Genomic DNA, 22,756 nt, shown 5'->3' on the forward strand with positions numbered 1-22,756 from the left:
TAGGGTTAAGGATAGTCCGGGGTTAAGGGTAGTATGAGGTTAAGGAAATGCAGTGTGAAGAGCATATACGTCGGCTAGCCCTGCTTTTTTGCAGGGCCAGATAGTACCGTACTATTTACCGTGCTAGCCCTCTTTGCTAAAATGTAGTGTGAAAATGAAGTGGCTAAGCTTAACCCCAGGAAATTGGTGGGGCTAAGACCACCCCTTAGCCCCACCAATTTCCTGGGGTTAAGGGAAAAAAGTGTAGTGTGAAAAGCATATTATTGTGATGCTAAGAGATGCAGTGTGAAAACGAAACAGGGCTAAGGAAAGTGGGGCTAAGCATTAGCCAGTCAGTGAAGTCGAATTGCATGTTAATCACGCTCTGTATGGTAAAATCATCAATATTCATGAGCTGTGGGATAGTCCGGGGTTAAGGCATAAACCCCGGCTAAGCAGATAGTATGGGGTTAAGAAAGACAGTGTGAATTAAAAAAAAAAAGATAGTATCGGGTTAAGGATAGTCCGGGGTTAAGGATAGTAAGGGGTTAAGGAAATGCAGTGTGAAAAGCATAAAAGATGACTATCTATATTCTACAATTAACTGGAAGCAGGCCAGTAGAAAGACACTGGAATTGTGGTATATCGATCAACTACATGAGGACAAAATCATATTCATGAAAGGGTGTCAGAATGTGCATCCAGACCACTCAATTACCAAAAATACAATAACTTTTTTTTCTGCATTGATATCCACTTGAGTCAGATCCTTTTGGCGTATAGTAAGTTTCTCAAATTCGTAACTGTGTGCAGTACAATAGTCATATTATGAAATAATCTTGTACTTTTCTTGCGAATTGCCAAAAAAAATACTTTGGACCATACATTGGGGGAAAAATGTGAATGTTTTTGTACATGCAGCTGTGAAAATACTAACGAAGTGGGGATATTGAAGGACAAGTCCACCCCAACAAAAAGTTGCTTCAAATAGAAAGAAAAAAAAAATCTGACAAGCATAACACTGAAAATGTCATCAAATTCAAGAGTAAAATATGAAATTCATGACATTTTAAAGTTTCGCTTAATTTCACAAAACAGTTATATACATCATGGTCGGTATGCAAATGAGGGGGCTGATGATGTCAAGCACTCACTATTTCATTTGTAAAATATAAAATATTCTAATTTGCTCTTCATTGTCCTGTGAAACGACGTTTTATCCTCACTGTACATGTGGAATTACCGTTGTTTAAAAATTTTATGGTTCAGTCAAGTTGGCCCTTATTTTCAAAACTGTAAAAAAAAATTAAATACCGTATAGTATAATTCAAACAATAAAAAACAAAAGAAATAGTGAGGGACATCATCAACTCTTTCATTTGCATATCACTGAGTTGTCCACATTACTGTTTTGAGAAAAATAAGCGAAATTTTGAAACGTCATAAGTTTCTGATTTTACATCCAATTTTGATGAAATTTTCAGCATTGTGCTTGTCTGATTTTCCTCTATTAATTCAAATGAACATTTTTTGAGGATGGACTTGGGGATGGACTTTAAAAGTAATTTACTTGCACATATATCTGGGACGATCGCGGTTAATTTCCCAATCAGAAAATACAAAATATTTTCAGTGTTCAAGTGGGTCTGAAAGCACCTTCTGTTTTGCACAAAGCACTGACTTCCATATTCTTTTTCAAAAAAGATAATCCATCACAGATCTTTAGAGAACAAACCATCCACAAATATAGGTATATAAACCATTGATGTCAGAATTTTGTACTAAGAGAGGATAAAAAATGTAATTATCACACAAAATAAGGAAACCTGAGAGTGGGCAAAAAAGAGTAGGTGGTCTTCTTGTCATCTTTTCATCATATTGCTGGTGGATAAAGAATTGATGTGGAGACGAAATCAGTAGAACTACAATCGAATTAAGTTATGGAGTGGGTGACATGAATAAAACACTTATAAAGCGAAGGTGGAATAAATGACTAAACTTGATGTAATTACTAAAATGAATTTTGTAGGACAAAAAATATATATTTCGTTCAAAAATGCAAAATTGCTAAAATACTGATTTGCCCTAATTTTCCATTTGTATATTGTCTTACAGTATAAATCAGTTTGGTACACACACATTCAACAACATATGACTAATTTGACTTTAATCTAAAAAGTAATTACATCTTTAAGATCACACATTTTGGTATTCATCACTACATGCATGTACTACAACATTTAATAAAATTACTTTGGGATGGAAAGGGGAGAATAAAAAAAATGAATTTATTAGTATTTTGACTTCAATACCATGCCATATTGCCAAATCCCTAGGAGAACCAGATAACCAATAGTCACAAACAATGCATCTTACATTCTGGAGATTTGTATTTCCATTACGATTATGATTATAGTACTTGGCTATAGAGACTCCAGTGTGACATCTGCCAATTATCTCCCAAATGCTAACTCCACAAGATATGAATTAAACACAAACCCAAAACGATGAAGAAAATGACTTAAAGATCCCTCAAAGTAAACATACAATTCCAATCAAATCTCCACCCTTGAATAATGTCTTCGGAGAGGGGCACTTACAGAGGTAACCTACAGATTCATGGTACGGCAGTCACCGATGACTTAATTTCATACAAAGTCTTAAAGTGATTATTCTTGAGAAAGCAATATTATATAGAAAACATAGCAATGACCCCGACAATGCAAAAATAATATTGATAATGTGGGACCTCCGGGCTATGACGTTCATATTCATGCGTCATGTGGCCCTGGAATGGAATAAATGACACTGAGATAATATGATACCAGTATCATGTCCAGGGACATAGCAATTTCTAATGTAACAGAGTGTATTCGAGTAATCAACCTTTAAACTAGTAGTAAAAATAGAAATGCAGATCATGACGCGCTTGTGTTTGACGCTTGGCTGGATGACAACAAGTGTCTACGAGCATCCTTGCACAACCTGTTTATCCAGTCATTATAGATGCCTCTAAAAATGAGTGATTTTTTTTAAGATTAATAATATGAACAAGCATCATCTGGAAACCGATGGTGCTTGTGTTATTATATGTATCAGTAAGCTACTATGCAAACACACAGATTTGCCAAACAAGCCTTTTGATGAAGGAATTTGAATATTTCTATTAAAAGTCACTGCAAAAAACCACTTAGTGTTTTGACAACTGCAAATTAAAAAAGGCAATCACCAAGTGTTTTCTTGCCTTAACCTCCATCAATAGACATTGGCAATGCTATCTTCAATCCATAGAAAGTTAAAACATGTACTTAACTACTTAAAATGCAAAATTTCATTGCCCTTTTGACCTTTTGAATATCAGATCCAGATTTTTTTTATCAAACTTGACCTAATACTTCAGAACCAATGCTGGAAACTTGGTGATGCTGCAAGTCCAAGAAAGTTACATTTTCTCTCCTCATGTTCATGTAGGCCTACTCTTAAATGTACATTTCATTTTATTCTTGGGATTTTCTTCAGATGATTGATGTGTTACACTGTACTTCTATTATCTATGAAAGATTGTCTATTCTGATACACTCGACAGGTGTGCTCTACCTAATCAAGAAGTATCTTGCTGATTTCTTCAGAAATTTGTCATATTCTTAACATGCCCTATTCCTTTACATGATAAAATACACAAGACATCACATTGTCACAAATGAAAAATCTTCTGATATTTTTGTAAATGCTTAATTCTTTTTGTCTATAGCACCCACAAAAAAAAGACTTATTCCAGAATTCATGCTTATTGCTTATTTATATTCAACTGAAAAACATGATTTATTGTCAAATTCCCTTTTAAAGAACACATTATTGTATACCACTTGGCAATACCAAACAGGTTGATTTTAAAGTTCAGGGAAAACAATGAATAATCTTACAAACAAAATTGGATCTTGGATCTTGACATGTACTTTGTGGCATTCAACATCAACATACTTCCACTATAGCATTTGAAATTACTTGAGTCCGATGAAAATGTAATTTACATAGTTTGTGCACAAAGTTAATAATACAAAAAAATCAGATAAAAAGAACCTTGCTAACAAAATTTAAAGGTGTCAATGCAGAAGCTAAGATCCAAAAGATGTTATACATTTAGGCCTATCAGAAATATGTTCTTGTAAAAGTTTTTGCCTTTTGAATTTCTATGAAATTCACTAAAATGATGTGATCAAAAATCTTTTTTTTTTCATTTATCTATGTTGTCAATTGTGTTTCAAAAAATATCTTTCAATAAGAAGAACAATAGTCTAACAATTACAAATATACAAATTTCAATCAATATTGTGATCATGCAAGATGCATCGCAACAAAAAAAATTGTCTATAAATAAAAAATGGATGCACAAATGATCCACACAATATGCATCTAAAGTAGGGGGCACTACAAATAAATTCACAGGAGTGAATTCTTCTTCAGTAGAATTGCATGTCCACAGGCTCTTCCACATCAATGCACATACGATCGTGACTTGCTAACTCTCATCTCCAATTAAACACTAGAAATCCTTGATTTTCAGACCTAATGAATGTCCACAATTGTGACTTCTTAAATGAAGGTTTGGATTTGAATGCAATTTTACACTTCAGTTCAGGGATAAAGGTTCCAATAGACAATCTTGATCCTTGGCTAAAAGCAAAAAAAAAACACTTGTTTCTTTTTGAGATGATGTCTACATGTATTTGGCTATTCATGATTTTAATTGTTCACTGTTTAAGTGCATGTTCATGCTTTTAATTGTTCACAATATTGCTGAGAGCCGTTGTTAAAAGGAGGGGGGGGGGGGTAGTCACACACGTATAGGGTATACAGGGATGTGCTACTGGGAAGGGTGACTTTTTCAAAAAAAGATCTGTAGAAATGGGTCCCCCTTTCATAAAAAATATCCCCAGACATTAGTTTTATTTTTCACTTTTTTCTTCAGACATGGGTCTCTATTATTTGGTTCATTCCTCTCTTTTCTCCGCCATTATTTTGTCTGAGATTTCCAGATATGTTCCAAATCCAGCCTACATTAAAATTTTGTGTATGTAACATACTCGTAATAACCAAGGGGGCCGGTGCAGGCGATTACACCTCATGAATATAGGATATATAGCGTAATTTTTGACAACTTCGTCATCTCGACTAGAATGGTGCAATCGGTAAAAAGATGCATAAAGAGAGATTGCAGGAAAGGGATTGAGTCTTGCCACCAACAAATATTTTTTTTAAATTAAAATTGCATTATAATACAGCTGAAAATGTGTAATATTTAAAGCTCAAAACCCCTAGATATAAGTCCACTTTTCACAAAAAACTGTTAAATAAATAGACGTTCATATGGGTTCTGAGGTTTCAGCCACACAACTCCTTTTGATTGTGATCTGAGCACCCCCCCCCCCAATCAGGTTTGCCTGACCTAGTATCATTATACATATGAAAAGTCATATGAATCTAGATATGTATACATGTATATATGTATAAATGATAACATCAAATAAATATTGTGCACATGACTGAAAGCTTTTATCAAGGTTCAAGTTATAAATATGAATCCTCATAAAAACCAATTAGTGGCATATGGGATTTGCTATTAGAATACTAAGAAAGGGTTTCTTCATCATAATTTATATTTATAAACTATTTCTCAAACATAAATTTGCTGGTCTATTTTAATGAAATGAAATATAAATTTTCTTGTAATATTGAAATATTTAACACACAAAGTGCATTTTCATTTCATATCTTTCACATCATAACTATATTAGGGTACGCACATTCATACAATCTTGTAATGAATCAGTCATTGGAATGGTGCATTCTGGGATTTACCAGAGCAATATACAGTCTTTAATTTTTTTATTTATCAAAAATACTTTGCACAGCATAAGTACTTCCTCAACCATTTCAATTCCCAATCTCATCATCGCCAAGAAAAATGCCCAAATTATTGATGGCATAACAATATAAGTGATTTGATAAAGAAAAATAGTTGTAGTTTAAAGAATAGGATATAAAAGAATACTTACAATTCAATAACTAAATATACATGCAACTTGTCTTCAAATATGTCCAATAGTGCCACTATGTTTGGATGATCTATTCTGTAAAAGACAATGAAAAATAATGAAAGGAAATTTAGTAAGAAATTGGGATAACATTCACAGTAACATAAAAAAATGAAAAGTGCAACTATTACCTTAGTGTAACATGTAGCAATGAAAAGCTGGCTGTTAAAATGAAGAGACCGTAATATTATTGGCTACCTTCTGTATGTCTTTATTCTTTAAAAAGGTGAACAGAGAAACAAAGTAAATTGGTAGATACATTAACACTCCCAATTTCAAACCCATATCAGACATGGCAGAAATAAGATTGTTGATCTGTAATGGATTTATATAAAATATCTGCCTTGCAAATAAAGATACATAGGCAAGATCATCTGATATTTCCTTCATGATTTCAGGTGAGTCTTAGCCTAATCCAAAAATCCAAGCAGTTTCAAACTAGCACTTTTCACAAGAATACAAAATGATGACACATTAAAAAATATGTATATTGTCAACCAGGATAACAATGATAATGAAATAATTAATTTCTTTCATAACTTCTTATATTTCTGCTTTAGCACACTGTGGACTGAGCGAGTACACCCAGCGAATGCTCACTTCCGCATATCATGCTGTAAAGTTAGTCAAGATGGAAGGAAGAGAGAGAGAAGGATGAATGAAGAAGAGGAGGAAGCAGTGAAAAGAGAGGGAGAAAGGAAGACTGAAACAGGATTGGCTGTTGGAGGAAGGGAGGAATCATACTAACCAATGTTATATAACCCAACCCATTACCAAACACCTCCCTAGTTGTACAGAATGTCTGACCCAGCCAAATGGATTCAAATTGGGACATCCATCATATTGAAAGCTTGAATGATTGGGACGAAAAATGGCGGATGCAAGCGATCATTTAAAGTACAAACTGAGGTCAGAATACAGCAATACTGACAGTGGTTAGTAACTCCCAATACCTTGTTCCCATTGGTACAAAAAGATTGCAAAATACACATTGATCAATTCTGAGTAGGCTGCGAGTGAAAGATGAGCTTCTCTCAAAGTAATGTGGAAATGCGCAAGATGGGAATTGCATGCCATAGATCCTAATGCTCTTCAGCAGATGTTTGTGGGAATGTCCCCTACCAAAATGAAATAAGGAACGAAAGCCTGAGCGGGATATCTCTTTTACTGAAGATTGAGAGTGTGTAGAGAATAGTAAATGAGCTCAGATTCAGAAAAAAAGGGTTGAGATCCACAAGAAACCGGCTGTGCATATTTATTCCCAATACCAACTTTCAAGTGTACTATGCAGCAATAAGCTTACCCAGATAAAGAGGCTTAAAACCGCTCACTATACTACAGTAACACAATGAATCAAATTTAAGATCACCATTTTATTTAGGTTATACTTTTCTCGGATAAGAAAAGCCACACAATCTACTTTTCTCTGAATTTCATCTTCAAAGTGCTCCAAAATGAATGACAAACCAAACAAAATGTGCATGTCACTATTAATCTTCTGCATAAGTGCATCCTGTTTATAAAGAAAAATGTAAGAACCCGCAGACATAAAGATTATTACAGTATGAATGCTGGTAAACAGGAAACATTGGAGCTTCCAAGTCTTCAACATTTTTCCTTGAAAAGTGGATCTTTCCAAGAGATATCAACCTACAGTTGTTTCAATGAGAGAATCACTTCATTTTATGGACTAGGTTTTCAGGGAAAGTTGACATTGCTTTATGACAAAGCTATACCTACATCTACCCCATGATTTCAAGAATAAAGTATTGATCAATTGCATATTGCTTAAATTGAGGCTGATGAGATCATTGGGGCTATTGAATGAAACTGTTGATAACAATGTGCAAATCTTCATTAACAGCAAATATTACTCAAAACCCTATATATAATCAGTTATTAGACCAACTCAACTAAACAACAAAAAAAAAACATCCAAAATAAGATTTGAATTGCACTAGAAAAATAATGTAAAAGGAAGTAGAGGATTTCAATGCCCACACTATATAAATGGAACAAAGGAAATTCTATACACAGTTTGCAGTACAAAATACTACTCTATGGCATTATAGGCTTACAATGTATATAGTATTAAGTGGTGTAGTAGAAGCCAAGGAATTTCCTGTGTATTATAATAAAAAAATATTTGGCATGGTTTCATTAAGGCATTGTAGTTGAATTCATCCACATGAGAGGGATAAAAAAATGAATGGGAATTGGGAGGAGTATGTCTACATCTACAGAAGATAACAAAGGTATTAATGATCAAATATAAAATAACTGGTCGTCTGCGGTCATCGTAAACATAATATAAAAATAGGATAGACTTGTAGTTAACTCAGGGGGGAGCCCCCCCCAAAAAAAAAAAAAAATATGACCATCTGATTATGATTTTTTGCATGGTCAGCCCCTCCCTCTTCCACATTCAAAACTGTTCCACGGCCCCTGTAACTGAAGTGTGTTAAAGATTTTTGCCTCTAAGCTATTTCAAAATCAATTTAGAATATGAAATGCTGCCATTTCAAAGCTTCCAATAATTGAAAAATAATAATGGTAATGCCAGCAAAGCAATACTTGTATTCTTGAATTATGATCATTTCCAGTTTGGGGGGTTTTACACCAGAATCAATAATCCTGAAATGATAATATATGTATATCATCACACAGTTGAAAACACAAAGTTGTATTTCATTCCATCATTGATTTGTGTGCTGAAAGTGTGTGGTGTAGTGTGTGTGGGTATGTGTGTGTGTGGGGGTGTCCTCCAGTAGGTTATAATTAGTTCATGAAATTGTAGCACTGGTAGCCTTTATTAGAGAGAGAAATCAATCAAATGTGAATACTCTAGTCAACAGATTCAATATAAATACAACATAGATGTTGGCTTGCTTTTTTTAATGAATAAAAAATTAAAGGGATTAACTCTAAGTTACTATAACTGCATACCATACATCTCTTGCAGGCAGTGCAAACCATAAGATACATCAGAGTATTTATGTCAGTGTACAAGCACACATAAAATGTAGCCATCAATATGTTTACATTTTCACTGGCATTTGCCCAATATTTGGATTAGTTGACAGGGTTCGGTGGATACCTCCACTCCTGAAGATGACCTTTTCTTTAATTAGCGATGCAGGAGCAATTTTAAATGTTTACTTGCATGCATAAGGGAGCCTGGAAAAAAAATCAGACCAATTTTATGATACATGGTCATATTCAGACAGTGAAATGATAGAATGAGAGACAGGCAAAGATATCAAGTAAAGATTGAAAGAGGGGGACATGGGGGTTAGAAGGAGAGAGAGGGGGGGGGATAAAGAAATCCTTCTCTGTAAGAGACTACCATTCTCAATTGTGGTAAATTAAAAAATACTATCAACTAAACTCTTTCAGTTGAGATATACATACTCAATTTTTTTTATTCTAGACAATTTTTTTTCAAAACCTATAATGCAAGAATATCATAATGAAAATAAATAAAACAAAAATTGGTTTAATCTAATTATCTAACCAAAGGAAGACCAGGAGAGGAGAAAGGTAAAGAGAGAAAGAGAGAAAGAAGGAGAGAGAAAACAACCTAATTGGAGGGGTTTAATAAGACATGGGTCCACGCATGTGATGAGTGTGATTACTGATATCTTGCATCAATGCATTGTACAATACACAGGTAGAATAGGATTTATTCCACCATGAATATTGTCACAGATGAACTTTGTAGATTTTAGACCTTGGCCGTCACATGACTGATTTTGAATTACATGACTGATTACCTGTCCTAAGATTCATGAATCTCAAGTCCTTTCACATCATCTGAGGCTAAAAGGTCATAAAATCACTACATGCCTTTAAAGCCTCATGCTTTTTTGTGAATTTAAGCATTTTTTTTCCTCCTCCAGAATATGTTTTGAATAGTAAATGGACTTTTGTGAGGAGTAGCTTTTTGTAATGTTTTAAAATTCTGACTTGTACACAAATGAAAACAGTACTTTTTAAACAAATTTAACTCAAGTTTTATTTTCTTACAATAAAATTTGCCTTGATGAACACATATTAACCAATTCCCATAATCATGTTAAGATAAAGGTTCTGAGGTATACCAGTGTAGCCATGGATGTACAAACACAGGAGATCAACAATCCTAAGACAATACATTAATGAAAGCTCACCACTGTTAACATTTAAGGACGTTTAAACTGACTGCTGGTTATCTCCAAATTAATCATTCATATTTTATATCCACATGGGAGAAAAAAAATCATATTCGTAAGTCAGTTTTGTTTTCTTTCCAAATGGGAGACAAAGCTTTCTATTTATACCTTGTTTGTTTGTGGTTGTCTTCTGATTAAGTTTGATAATTCTTAAAGCTATTGTACTTTGCATTTTCAGTAAGCTTGATTAGTTTCAGTACAAAGATGTTCACATTCACAAATATTATTTTATCACATGAGGCCCAATCAAATGAATGTACTTCTTCATAGTCTAGGGTTTTTAATAAAATGATGAAGGGATATATTCATTCAAAATTATCATTTTTTCTGAAGACAGCTGCTTCCACATAATACATGTTCAATACAAACATTATGATTGGATGATTCAATTGCATCTAAAACTCTTTGTATTATGTTCTAAAAGTTAACTAAAAATCAGTTTGATTTGATTTGGAAGTGGAGCTAATTTGATATTCTGATAAAATGAGGGTGGGAGGTATGACAAAGATTAAAAATAAGTGGGGTACCAGAGAGAAGGAAAGATGTACGGGACCATCAAGAAGTTTTGATTGGTGATTCTCACCATAGTTGGTTTAAATTAAATCAAAATTATACAGGCCACTAATCTCACACCAACAAAAAGACTACACTGAACTTCCCAAAATAGGAAAATGGTACACTCTAAATTCTGAGGTTTTGAAATAAATCCAGATCGGCTATGAATAGTGACCAGCCAAATATTAGATTGAGATTTAAACCATTAGGATTTAATCATAAAGCTAAAAGATTTGAATTTGAATCATTTGAGATTTAAAAGTTAATCCTAAAGATTGAAAATAAATCAAAAATTTGGCTTGTCACCATTCACAGCCGATCTGGATTTATTTTAAATCCTTGGAATTTAGAGTGTAATAAACAGGGTTCTAAAAGACTGAATATCTATGCATCAAGTATTTATGATTTAAATCAGAAAAACAAATTTTGTGACAAAATGATCTACTTGTAACAAAGATTTAGTCCATGCATTATTCAAATTTCTTGTGTATGCCACTGATTTTCTCATGAAAAGAAACCAACTAGTGCTTTACTAGATATCCATATTGAAAAACATAAATACACCCAGATTCTGCTTTCCTGTGTGCTTTCCCATGCTATCTATTTTGGGAGCTATGACGCACGTGTTTGACTGTTATGCACATGCAAGAGCCTCACACTTGTCCATCTTTTGTTGTCTTGATTGCAGCTTACAGATCTCTTCTTTAAAACTAACCTGACTTTCAATAAGACTCATTGTCATTTTTGCTATATCATGACAGCATCGCAAACCATAAATCAATGTCAATACACTTTTATTGTTGGCTGAGAAAGACCAAGGGAGATATGGAAATGAAGACAGAGACAAGGACAGAGACCGAGAAACAGACAAATAGAATACAGAAGCCACATGTTGATAGGATTAAACCAATGTTGTAGCAATGATATTTTCATCCAAAAGGCTATGTATCACTGAATGAGAAAGGATACAGAGAAACAAAGAACAAAAGAGAGAAATAGAACAATGAGCTAACAATGAAAGGTGAACATGGAGCAAGATGAAAGAATATCAGAAGGACACATGAAGAGAGAGAGAGAGAAAAAAAAACAAGTTTAGAACAGATGGGAAGAGAGGTTCAATAAGCTCTATAGCAATGAAGAAATGGAAGAATAGCAAGAGAGAGAAGAAAAATGGTGTAATTACATATCTTCTTCCAGCCTCTGGATGATAAGTTGCCATAGCAACCAGGGATCAATTGAAGAGCACAGTGTGTGCATCTTGATGACCTACTTTCGATATCTTTATCCCCTTCCTCTCTCTCAGCTCAAATCCTAGAGTGTATGCTGTTGCTCACAATATCATGTTATATTATCCATTCAAACCAAAGCATAACACAATTTTATGGCCCATTTCCGTTCCCTGCAAGATGCGCAATGTTCCATCTTACATGACTTTGTAAAGACTTTGGTGAATAGGGGCAATGCTATCATTATGGCAGATAATTGCTATCAATGCTGTAATCACCAAATTTATTCATGAGCAGATCAAACTATACATTATTACAGAATTATTTATCAATATTGTACATTCTTGTTCAAGTTGACACCTGAGCTCTGTGTATTTTCACTTAAATATTGAGTAATACTGAACTGCAATCAAGAAATTTCACAAAAGAAACATTTCATTAGTATTAAATCTATTTCTTTCATCAAACATAAATATATAAATTACACATTATTTTTTTTAACATACATGGTTATAAAATAGAATTAAAAGAAAAAGAAATTTTTTTTTCATTTCAAAGAGATATTTATTTTGTGCTTTCAATTTCTATCATATATTTCTACTTATTATCCTTCCTTGTATAAGGGAGTTTCCGAGTATACAAGCCAATGCCAGGAGGGAGAATGCCTGATTTACAATGTCGTCTTAAATGAGATGACTTCACCATTTTGCAATGACGTTATTCTCTGTTTTGCATGCGCACAGCTGGGCATACACAACAATGATACACTCCATGCCCAAAGAGCTCTCTTTCTCTCTCTCTCTTTCTGTCTCTTTCTCTCTCATGGGTCTGAGAAGCTGTATCAAAGTTTGCTCTCACAAAACACTCTGATGTTTGGCAGTATCTCACACTGTTTTCATTTTCTTTCTCACAGAGGATTTGGCAATAAATAACAAAGACATTAAAAAATAACAACGATGCATAAAAAATCTACACATATATATATAAAGATGGGCATAGTATGGCTAACTATATCCATGGCCCCTAGTAGGTTCAATGCTTCAATTCAGTTCAATCTGAATACTTTATAAGAACAGGAAAATTCCCCATTTTCAAAGCAGGTGGTTGTATTATTCAGTTTGGAAAAAGCTCATGCCAGGAAGAATAACTACTTAAATAACATTGGGTTGCTTATGGCAAAACTAGGTTTGAGTATTCTGTCTCTGGATATAGTAACTTGTTCTATTTTATATCACTATTTATGAATAATCCCCATGAAAATTACTAGCATTTAGTCCAAATTTAGTCCAAAGTGTGCATGATAATAATCATACACGTAAATGCAAAAGAAGGCAAACTGAGCTTCAGATGGTGACAGATTTTGGATAAATCTGTTATAAGAAAATGATTTTGAAAATACACATTTTTTTTATCAAAGATGTTGATTAATTTCTCTCTTAAGTCCCTTTCACAATCAGTGGTGCGACTGCTTGCAACTATTGCGATTGTGTGCAACATAATATATTATGACCAAATGATCACAAACGATCGCAAGAGTGTGAAAGCCCCTTTATTTACCCCATCCCTTATTGCAGTAGACCAAGTTGCAGATTGTACATTAATACTAGTTCATTGAAAGATGTGTGCTGCTTATTCACTTTGGGTTTAGAACAGTTTTGGGTTTAAGAGCATCTGAATAACAATACATCGCCTGACAAAAATGGCAGAGAATCTATGCACAAACTCTTCAAAAACTATTAACAAAGCCTTGGCTTCAATTATGAAATGAATTTGAACGCTCTTTAAATATTTTATTAGACTCTGTACACATAATTCAATGAACAAGAATAAATCATATTAAGTAATTAAGAATCTCTTTGGTTTCAGGGGAATTCCACTTCTATACAAAGGTGTAATCTTTAGTGAGAAATATCTTAGTGTGTTCATATCTTATGAAGATAGTGTTCACTTGCATCTTAAAAACTGTGTACTTCCCACTTAAAATAAGTAAGGTGGGTAATGAAAACCAGAGCAGAGGGTAATTTAATATTTACTTAAAATAAGAGCACTTGCTACTTACTATACATGCAGTAGGTCCTTATAAACAATGCACACTAACTACTTATCACAGCACTTGCAACTTTAAAATTGTCCTACAGGCTATAGAAAATAAAAAATTAATTTGGTGGCTCCTTAAAATCAGAACAAGTATACGACCTACTTAGGCTAGTACTGTAGGCCTACCTTTAAAATCACAACAGACTACACAACAAGTACTTTCCATAGAGGCGAGAGCCTGGTGAGATTGGAGAACAATAATCTGTACACGTGCCTCAGGTTGTTGTAGGTCTTTATGCAGAGCTTTTCACACAGAGAAATCAGTAAATATTCTCAACCATGCAAGAATCAATGCACTTTTTGGAGGGATTAACAAAAACAATGTTTAAAAGAAAAGCACCTCTTCATCAACATATGACAATAGATTTGAAAAATACAATGTTTAAATGAAGAGTACTTTCAGAGAAATTTTGCATTCTCACTGACAAACAAAGCATCAGATATATACTGTGATACTTATAAGAAACAATTGACAAATTGTTTCTGGAACAACAAAGTGCCACATATTTTGACATTGTTTACAGACCTACCTATGCGATTCCCACTGTCAGAGTGTTCAAACCAAACAGTGTGAAGATATATCCACATTGTGTTTCCCACTATTAACACACTGTGGGTCACGTAGGCCATATACTGTGTTCTTTTTTCGTACTTTTATCTTTCAGTAATTCTCAAAGGAGGAATTTATCCTTACATAAAACTGTTTTAAATGAAATGCAGAGGAAAAGCCATATAAGTGAAAGTTGTATGACCTTTAAAAAGTGGAGGTCAAAGCTAACAGTATAAATGGTCTCACACATTAATCAATAGACTACATTCTTCATTGCATTATGAATATGACCACTAACACTCTGCAATGATATAAATAAAGCAGTGAATAACATATTCAATTATAAAAACCTCAAGCAAAACTGTTTAGTTGTATGACAACTGAATCTAATTTACATCTTTCATTATCCTGCAATTTTCAAAAGCACTTATTTTTTCATATTCCATATTTTGATGAAATTCTTCTAACATAAATATATTAAGAAATTGACTTATCAAAAGTGTCGTTATTAGAATAAACCAATGAATTTCCACCCTGTGTTTTAAAGTGACACTGACTGTTTATTTTCTAACAAGAGCTATTGGTCACACTAAAGCTAGCCCACTGTTTGGACTGAAAGCAACTTACAACATCCATTATTGCCCCAGACAAGCAATCAGAGATTTTTGAACGGGTGAAAGGAGCGACAGACTGATAAATTGTCTGGACGAGAAGTTAAGGGGTATGGACAGGGGAATTGACTCAACAAATTATGCTATCAATACAAACACTGCCCAATGGCAGGATGATTCAATGTAATAGCTGCTTTAAATCATGCAGAAAATTCATGCTTGATAGCTACTCCATGGAAAAAGGTTTTCATGTTCTAAAAAAAATACTGGCAAATATCATTAGGTGGTATCAAACCACCTCGATCACAAGAATCCCCATTAAATTACAAGAACTTTTTTAGGCTAAAAAATACCCATTAATTATTCCTGCATTCACACCGCCCCGAAACATACCCTTCCGGATAAGTTCCTGAAGTTACGAGCATGTGCATAGTATGGTCTGAGAAGCAGGCAAGGCGCGAGATTCAAAATCACTGGCCCAGCAGCCACCCACTGCGCCGCGCCCAACGACACGCTGGGCTAAAAGTTCCCGTAATTTGCTTTCACACCACCAAAATACCTGCGACCTTGGAAAAATCCCCACGAAAGTTCTTGTTATTTCGCCAAGTACCTACTATTTCGCGGGTATTTTCTTTCGGGGAGATTACGCGTAGTTTGCTGTCACATTACCAAAATACCTGGTATTTTCTGATCGGGGTAAATTTCCCGATCAGAGAACACCTGGAACTGACGAACTTCGAGGCGGTCTGAAACCACCTATTGGGGCAATACATTTCAAGGAAATATCACAACTAAGAAATGACACTTGCTACTTATAAACCTATTTTTATTGGGAGAAACAACACAGCGCAAAATGGATGATATGGACAACCATAAAGCTCATGTATATATTGTTGATTTACACAAACCCAGTTGAATACAGGCATGGGCTAGTTAAATCTTGGTTAACTTAGACTACACTTATGGAGTGCCAGTTGTCAACTAATTTAGCAGTTAAAAATTATTCTTATCCTGCTGCAAAAAGTTGTCAAAAAATTAATTTAGACATAATATGGGAAGAATATGAATGCACAGAAATTATTAATTTCAATTAATTGATACATTATACTTGCCACAAATATGGAAGAAAGATTGTAAAGCCCAGCATCCATAGAAGTGTGGTTTAATATTCCAGTTTAAACTAGGTTTAATTATCAGAATACTGCCAAGGGAGGCTGGGAGATATACATGGGACATGGAAGAGAACAAAGGGAAGGAAGGTAAGATCTCACACAAATTACATCCGAAATAATCCCACTTAACTTACGTTTCATCATTCAACTCCCGATATCAAAACCCTTTTCACACTTTAAAGCCATAGGAAACATTTTCAGAATAATATCTGGAGCCAAGAAACACAGAAAGCAAAGATCACCCATTAACAGTATGCATTTGGTTAATTGAAGCTTGTCCTGGGATTAACACATTTAGCTCCAAAAAGGCTGTCCCTGTTTTTTTTAATAAAGTTTTTTTTTAATAAATTAAGTGCTGAGGTTAAACGGAGTAAGGGTTTTAATTTAATTTTAAAGAGTACTAGTACTTAGATTCAGGTTAGTGTTAGGTATGTATAATGTCAGGTTTTAGCATTTTTTTTCACTTTGTAGCAACATTTCTAGGGAAAATGCTGGTCCAACATGTAGCTCTATTCAATAATTAAGTATAATTTTCAGGCTATCACTTTACTTTATCCCCCGCCCCACTCCTTGAGTTTTTGTTACACTGAAAACATGCGCATCGCCTGAGATGGAATAATTTTTCATTTCTGCCCCCTCCCTACCTTACATCAAATCATATAACGCCTCTCCCATCCCTAATCCTCCCCTCTATCTACCGCAATAAAACCAAACTGCATCACAGTTGTTCTGATGCAGGAGCTAATCTTTCAATGTTGCCCCTTCATTAATCACTTTAAAAGATCACACCAAACATCTTGTTTATCTTACTCGAGGAAATGTTGCATGGAGGATAAAATAACTGGACATGGAGATAGAACGCGATGCTAATGCAACGACAGACCTCATGAAATGAACAAGTGATGATGTCATTCCAATGACGTACAAGTAGTTCCTTTCGGTGCAAGCTTCAAGCTTCAATTCTTCCTGTCTAGCTCTGTATATATTTTTGTGTGTTGTCATACAATCACCCCCAACTATGCTTCTAGGTAAAAAAATAAAAGGGATGTCCTTTTATACTGGAAGTCAATATTATCATGACGTATATATGATTATGACACTTATCTTATACGTTGATTTGATTATACAAGCATTTTTTATAATGATACAAAATCATTTGGTGCCTCATGTATTTTTTTTTAGCATTGGATAAAAAGCAGAAGAAAATTTGGCTAAATTGCTATTGTTGAATAAATATCCCGCATTCACTAACAGGTTCTTCAATGGTTTTTTTTTTAGCAATATGCTGTCATGAGTGATCAAGCATTTCAGGACATTTTTTTCAAATTCCTATGAAAACAGGACAAAACTCATTTATTCATCAGAAAAAGATATAGCCATTCTGATCATAGATGAGGACAAACATTTTATAAATTTCTGAAAACAAGGACTTTTTCCAGCGAAATTTAAGGAAACTTTAGATCCATTGATGATATGTAATTCACCCTTCAAAACTTTCAAGCACATGCATTTCAAGTATATTTTAATTCCCTTTGTGAATCTTAAAACACGATTCGTATTGCAAGATTTGTCCCTCAGAAAAAAGTACTTCATATGCCTCCTCAAGTGCTACTGAACCAGTGTTTCTCACTTCATTATTTATTCATTCATTTACAAAAATAAAATGAAAACCAAAGGCATGTGGATTCTGGAAACATATTTCAAACACTAATTGAATACTGCCAGTCCAGACTGTATTCATTCATGCAACTGCACTACAAGTGTATGACAGACACAGACAGATGGCCAAGCAGGATTTCGTTAAAGATGGAACCCACAAACATGCATTATGGGAATGCTTATGTTTACGTCCAGATGAAAATCTCCATGTAGCTCCCCAAAATCATCTTCATCCATGTCAAATCTGTCTTTTCAGCCATGGGATTTGCTTGTTTTAAATGGAGATGGAGTCTCAAAGTGAGACTGTCTAAATGGTGTTCTTAGTATAACAGAGTTTTCCACTTGCTTAAACTGCATATATTACATCTACATTTATAAGACATTTAAATAAAGGCCTACACTTATCAGGTGACATTTATTTGAAATGCCTTTCATTTTCTATGTAAAATGATATTTGTGATTAATCAAAATAATAACAATCACATTTACAAATAAGATCTGTCAGTTTTTCAATATTATTCATCTATCTGATTATTTTGAGAAGTACTTTTTCCCTCAGAAAAGAATTACCTATCGAACCAACCAATACTGTCAGTCACTCTTTAATGCATGAGGAAGCATTGGAAATATATTTTTAAGGTTTCAGGTTCACTGCATTATAAACAGTGGAGTAATGAGCCAACAATTTTATTACAAAAATCCATGATTGTGATGGATTTTGACATGAGATTTGGAAAATAAAATCATATTTCCACTTATCCCTTTCCTTTTCTCTTTTTTCTTGGTCATTATTATTATTTTTTTTTTTGGGGGGGTGAGAGCCCCTCCCCCCAACCACCAATGTTATAAATGCATGTACTTTGATAAAAGCAAGACCAGCAGTAAGATACAAGATACTTTAAGACCCACTCAGTCATCAAAATAACAATTAATTTGCAAGAAATTGTTCAGGCCTAAAAAAAACTCCATATATATTTCCTACATTCATATAAATCAAAACCTCACCATTGCAAGAGAAGAGTTCTTGAACTTATAAGCATGAACAAAATGGTCTGAGTAGCAAATAAAACATAACCAAGTCTATTTAAGATCCCCTTTTGCAGTTGACTTTTAATAATCACAAGATAACAAATCTGCACATTATTCAAATTGTTTGCAGTTTTTTGAATTCTTAATATCACAGATACTTTTTTCCAAAGGTAAATTTTTTTAGGTTTTTATTGTAACTTTTTATTCTACAATTTTATAGAAGAGAATAGAATAATTGACATAATAGAATATCTGCATTGTAGGCTATGTAGAAGGCCTACCTAAACACAAATTTGAAAATAAAAACCAAGAAACATTCAACGAGGGACGCATAAATGGAGAATATGCACACATGGAGCAATAGTACTGTATCAGATAGTTATTTCAGTAATGTCAGTAGAGAAAATACAACACGTACAAGAAGATCCAGTATAGACTTCTTTTAAATGGTTTTCTCAGCAGGCATTTATTGAAAGGGAGCAAAAATCAATAAGGCAATAAAGAGCAAAATACAGCGTAATTATTCATGAGAGCAACAAGGCTGCATGATAAAGTGCTTTCATTAGCCACACCTTGATAGTATAAGATCAATTCTACATGTGTTTATCTCAACACCACACAATACAAGCATGGTGTCAAGAAAAACCCACTCACAGGTGATTCATACCATCCAAACCTAGTATTCAAGGACTTCATGACAGATAATGTATAATAGCAAGAGCTTACACTCCAAAAAGCTTATTTATTATTTTGTGGGGTTTCTCCATACCATGTATTTGAATCATTCATGGATGTAGCTCAAGATCAATTCAGAAATGTTTCTTTCTTTTTTTTATTTTATTTTACCAATATGGAAAAAAAAACATGTGGATTTCATCATCTGAGAATAGCGATAGCATTGACCAGTTCACATACTGAAAATTTCCATAGTAATATTTTTGCCAAAGAATTCCGTCATTAATAAGAATGGGAAATATACTGAGATACATGTAACAATTAACAAAATTTTTTTATTTTTTTGTGTGGAAGTTCATGCTGATTCTGGTTCGTTCCATTAAATATAAATTTTATTTGTCGACAGAGTTTTAACTCATAATTCACAATAGACCTACGATCATATACTAATGGCCACATGTTTTCATGAAGTTTGTCTAGAAAAGAAATGGGTTCTGAAGAGAGCATACAATTCATGATGAATTTGTGTGTGAAATAACATACAAATAGATGAAAACTGAAATTGGTGCAAATTATTAGGTATTAGGTTCTTTTTAATCATAGTAACAGTCCCCCCCCCAAAAAAATAGTAATTATACAATTAAAAAAAGGAAATAAATAAATGAGTAAGTAAATACATAAATGAATAAATAAACAAATAAATGAATGAATAAATATAAATAAATGAAAAATTAAATAAAATGAAACATAATACTAGGAAATAAAAAAAATCAACAAAAATAATAATATAATATGGACTGGCCTTGAGGGGAACATCAAATATATTGCCAGCAAAAGTATCATATTTGGTTTGGTTTTAATTACGATATAAAATCACAACAAAATACATTCTACAAGATATGAGATTAAATGTAAATACATAAAACGTTTATACGGATGGATATCTCTATTCAGAGCCATTGATACAATGGCTCTGTTGAGAGTTTTTAGACGAGGGCAATATGGGTCTTTTAAGGGCAATATATTTGATGCTCCCCGAAAGATTGTTGGTGCGCGAGTCATTATGAAGCGTATTGATTCATATGCATCCTCAAATGCCAGGATGTGAGACCAGGGAAAATACAAAGACCTGTATATTTTGCATCTTCTCTGCATGCAAAGTCAATACCCGCATTGAGACCAGGGAAAATACAAACAATATCCTTTCCTGATATTCAGAAAATGTTGGGCAATATAGTTTTGTAAATGACCAGCCCAGATATCTGATACAGGTGATAATACATAATATGTATGCTGTAGCAGGTTGCTAAAGATTTGAAAGCAACAGGACCATACTGCACCTTACGTGTATAGTAAAATGGGTTGTAAAGTCAGCAGAAGAAAATTTTCACTCATTTACATTCACAAAGTATATTGAATTAACTTGAAATAATGATGATTTACAATCCTCCTATGAACTAGTATGATAGACTTTCTAATGAATATATAATGAAAGTAAAAAAATTTCAAAAAACTTCTGTAAATGGTGCCAAGCTTTTAATTATTATAGGCTACTATATACTGCAAAATGTTAATACATTATTATATGTAACACTTCCTTCTTTTAATTTCATTGAATTATTTAATAAGAAATATATTAGACTCTTTAACTTTCCTTATTAAGATGTAAATCTGTTTGGGGTGGGTTGAAAGTGATCATATTGATCGTTTCACAAAAATATAATCAATGGATCACTTGGACAAACCATGACAGAATTCACAGCCCTTGCTTTCATGGCTACTAGACCCACTGACATGCTAACAAGCTTAGCTGAAAATTAACTCATCTCTGAACTAGGTTAATGGTATTACCAATGTCATCATGGGGTGCAGATCAATCAGTCAGGACTTTAGCTTAACCGATCTGGCAACTTCTTCACCTTATCTTTCCTCTTTTGGCTTAGTTCAAGGGACCTTTTCTGCCAAGACACTTAAAACTGGCATAATAGAACAAGAATTATCATCCATCTTCACCAAACTATTTCTCAAAATGGCTTTTCAGATATTGGTAACACAGTGAATCCAGGGATTCCTCCCAACAACTACTAGTACCTGGTCAATCAAGCTCATTTGTTTAAATGAAGTTATTCTATTTCAAGAATGTAAACATAGTGTTGACTCACCATGCAATAATTACTAAGGTCATTATTTAGCTTCTAGAAAATTATGAGAGGAAAAATAATACGTCATAGAAGATGATAATTAGCTTTGCAAGTCATGTAGGCTTCATATCACATGCATGCCTACCATTTTAAAGTGTGTAGGGGAAAATGATATAACTATCATATTTTTAAGCAGATTGTGATGAACTGTGTTAAATTTCACTCTTTAAATTGAACTCAACTCATATCATGAGTGGAGTTGGTAAGATATATCCACATTGCATAAAACTGACTAAATCCCTCCTAGATCCACATCATAATATTGAACACCAAATTACATGCATCTATACCTTCTGCCCAAAATCAAACTCCCTGGGGCTAGACTTTCACTGGAAGTACCTGCCCACCTCAATCTCATGGAAAATTCATTCTCTGAAACCCCACCCCCTCAAGCTCAAAACCACCAAAATGGTGGGGGCGACACAACTGATGGGATTTAAGAACTTAAATGCTGTATTTCGACAGGTGTTTTTCGAGAGGGATAGGCTCCATGTACATGTATCATTAGGCCTACATGAAAGATGGGCAATCCAGAGGCTACATGTATATTGCAGTTAATGGACATAAAATGTTATCTTTCAAGTAATTATCCAGTATTATGAAGTCATCACACTGTGGATCTTAAGGAAATTCCACAGTTGAAATGAAATCCATCATATTTTAACCAAATTTTGCATAAAGTTGCTTTAGCACCTA

At 33.8% G+C, this 22,756-nt stretch overlaps 1 protein-coding gene across 1 annotated transcript in view; it reads right to left on the reverse strand.

The window, feature by feature from the left end:
• Positions 1-22,756, reverse strand: part of LOC121412000 (calcium/calmodulin-dependent protein kinase type 1D-like) — an 85,692-nt gene that overhangs the window by 56,056 nt on the left and 6,880 nt on the right. The window contains exon 3 of the mRNA XM_041604913.1: positions 6,036-6,110. Within this exon, the coding sequence (XP_041460847.1) occupies positions 6,036-6,110 (75 nt within the window). The remainder of the gene's footprint in view (positions 1-6,035; positions 6,111-22,756) is intronic.

The sequence above is a fragment of the Lytechinus variegatus genome, chromosome 3 (assembly GCF_018143015.1).
Source record: "Lytechinus variegatus isolate NC3 chromosome 3, Lvar_3.0, whole genome shotgun sequence".
In the NCBI taxonomy this organism is placed as follows: domain Eukaryota; kingdom Metazoa; phylum Echinodermata; class Echinoidea; order Temnopleuroida; family Toxopneustidae; genus Lytechinus; species Lytechinus variegatus.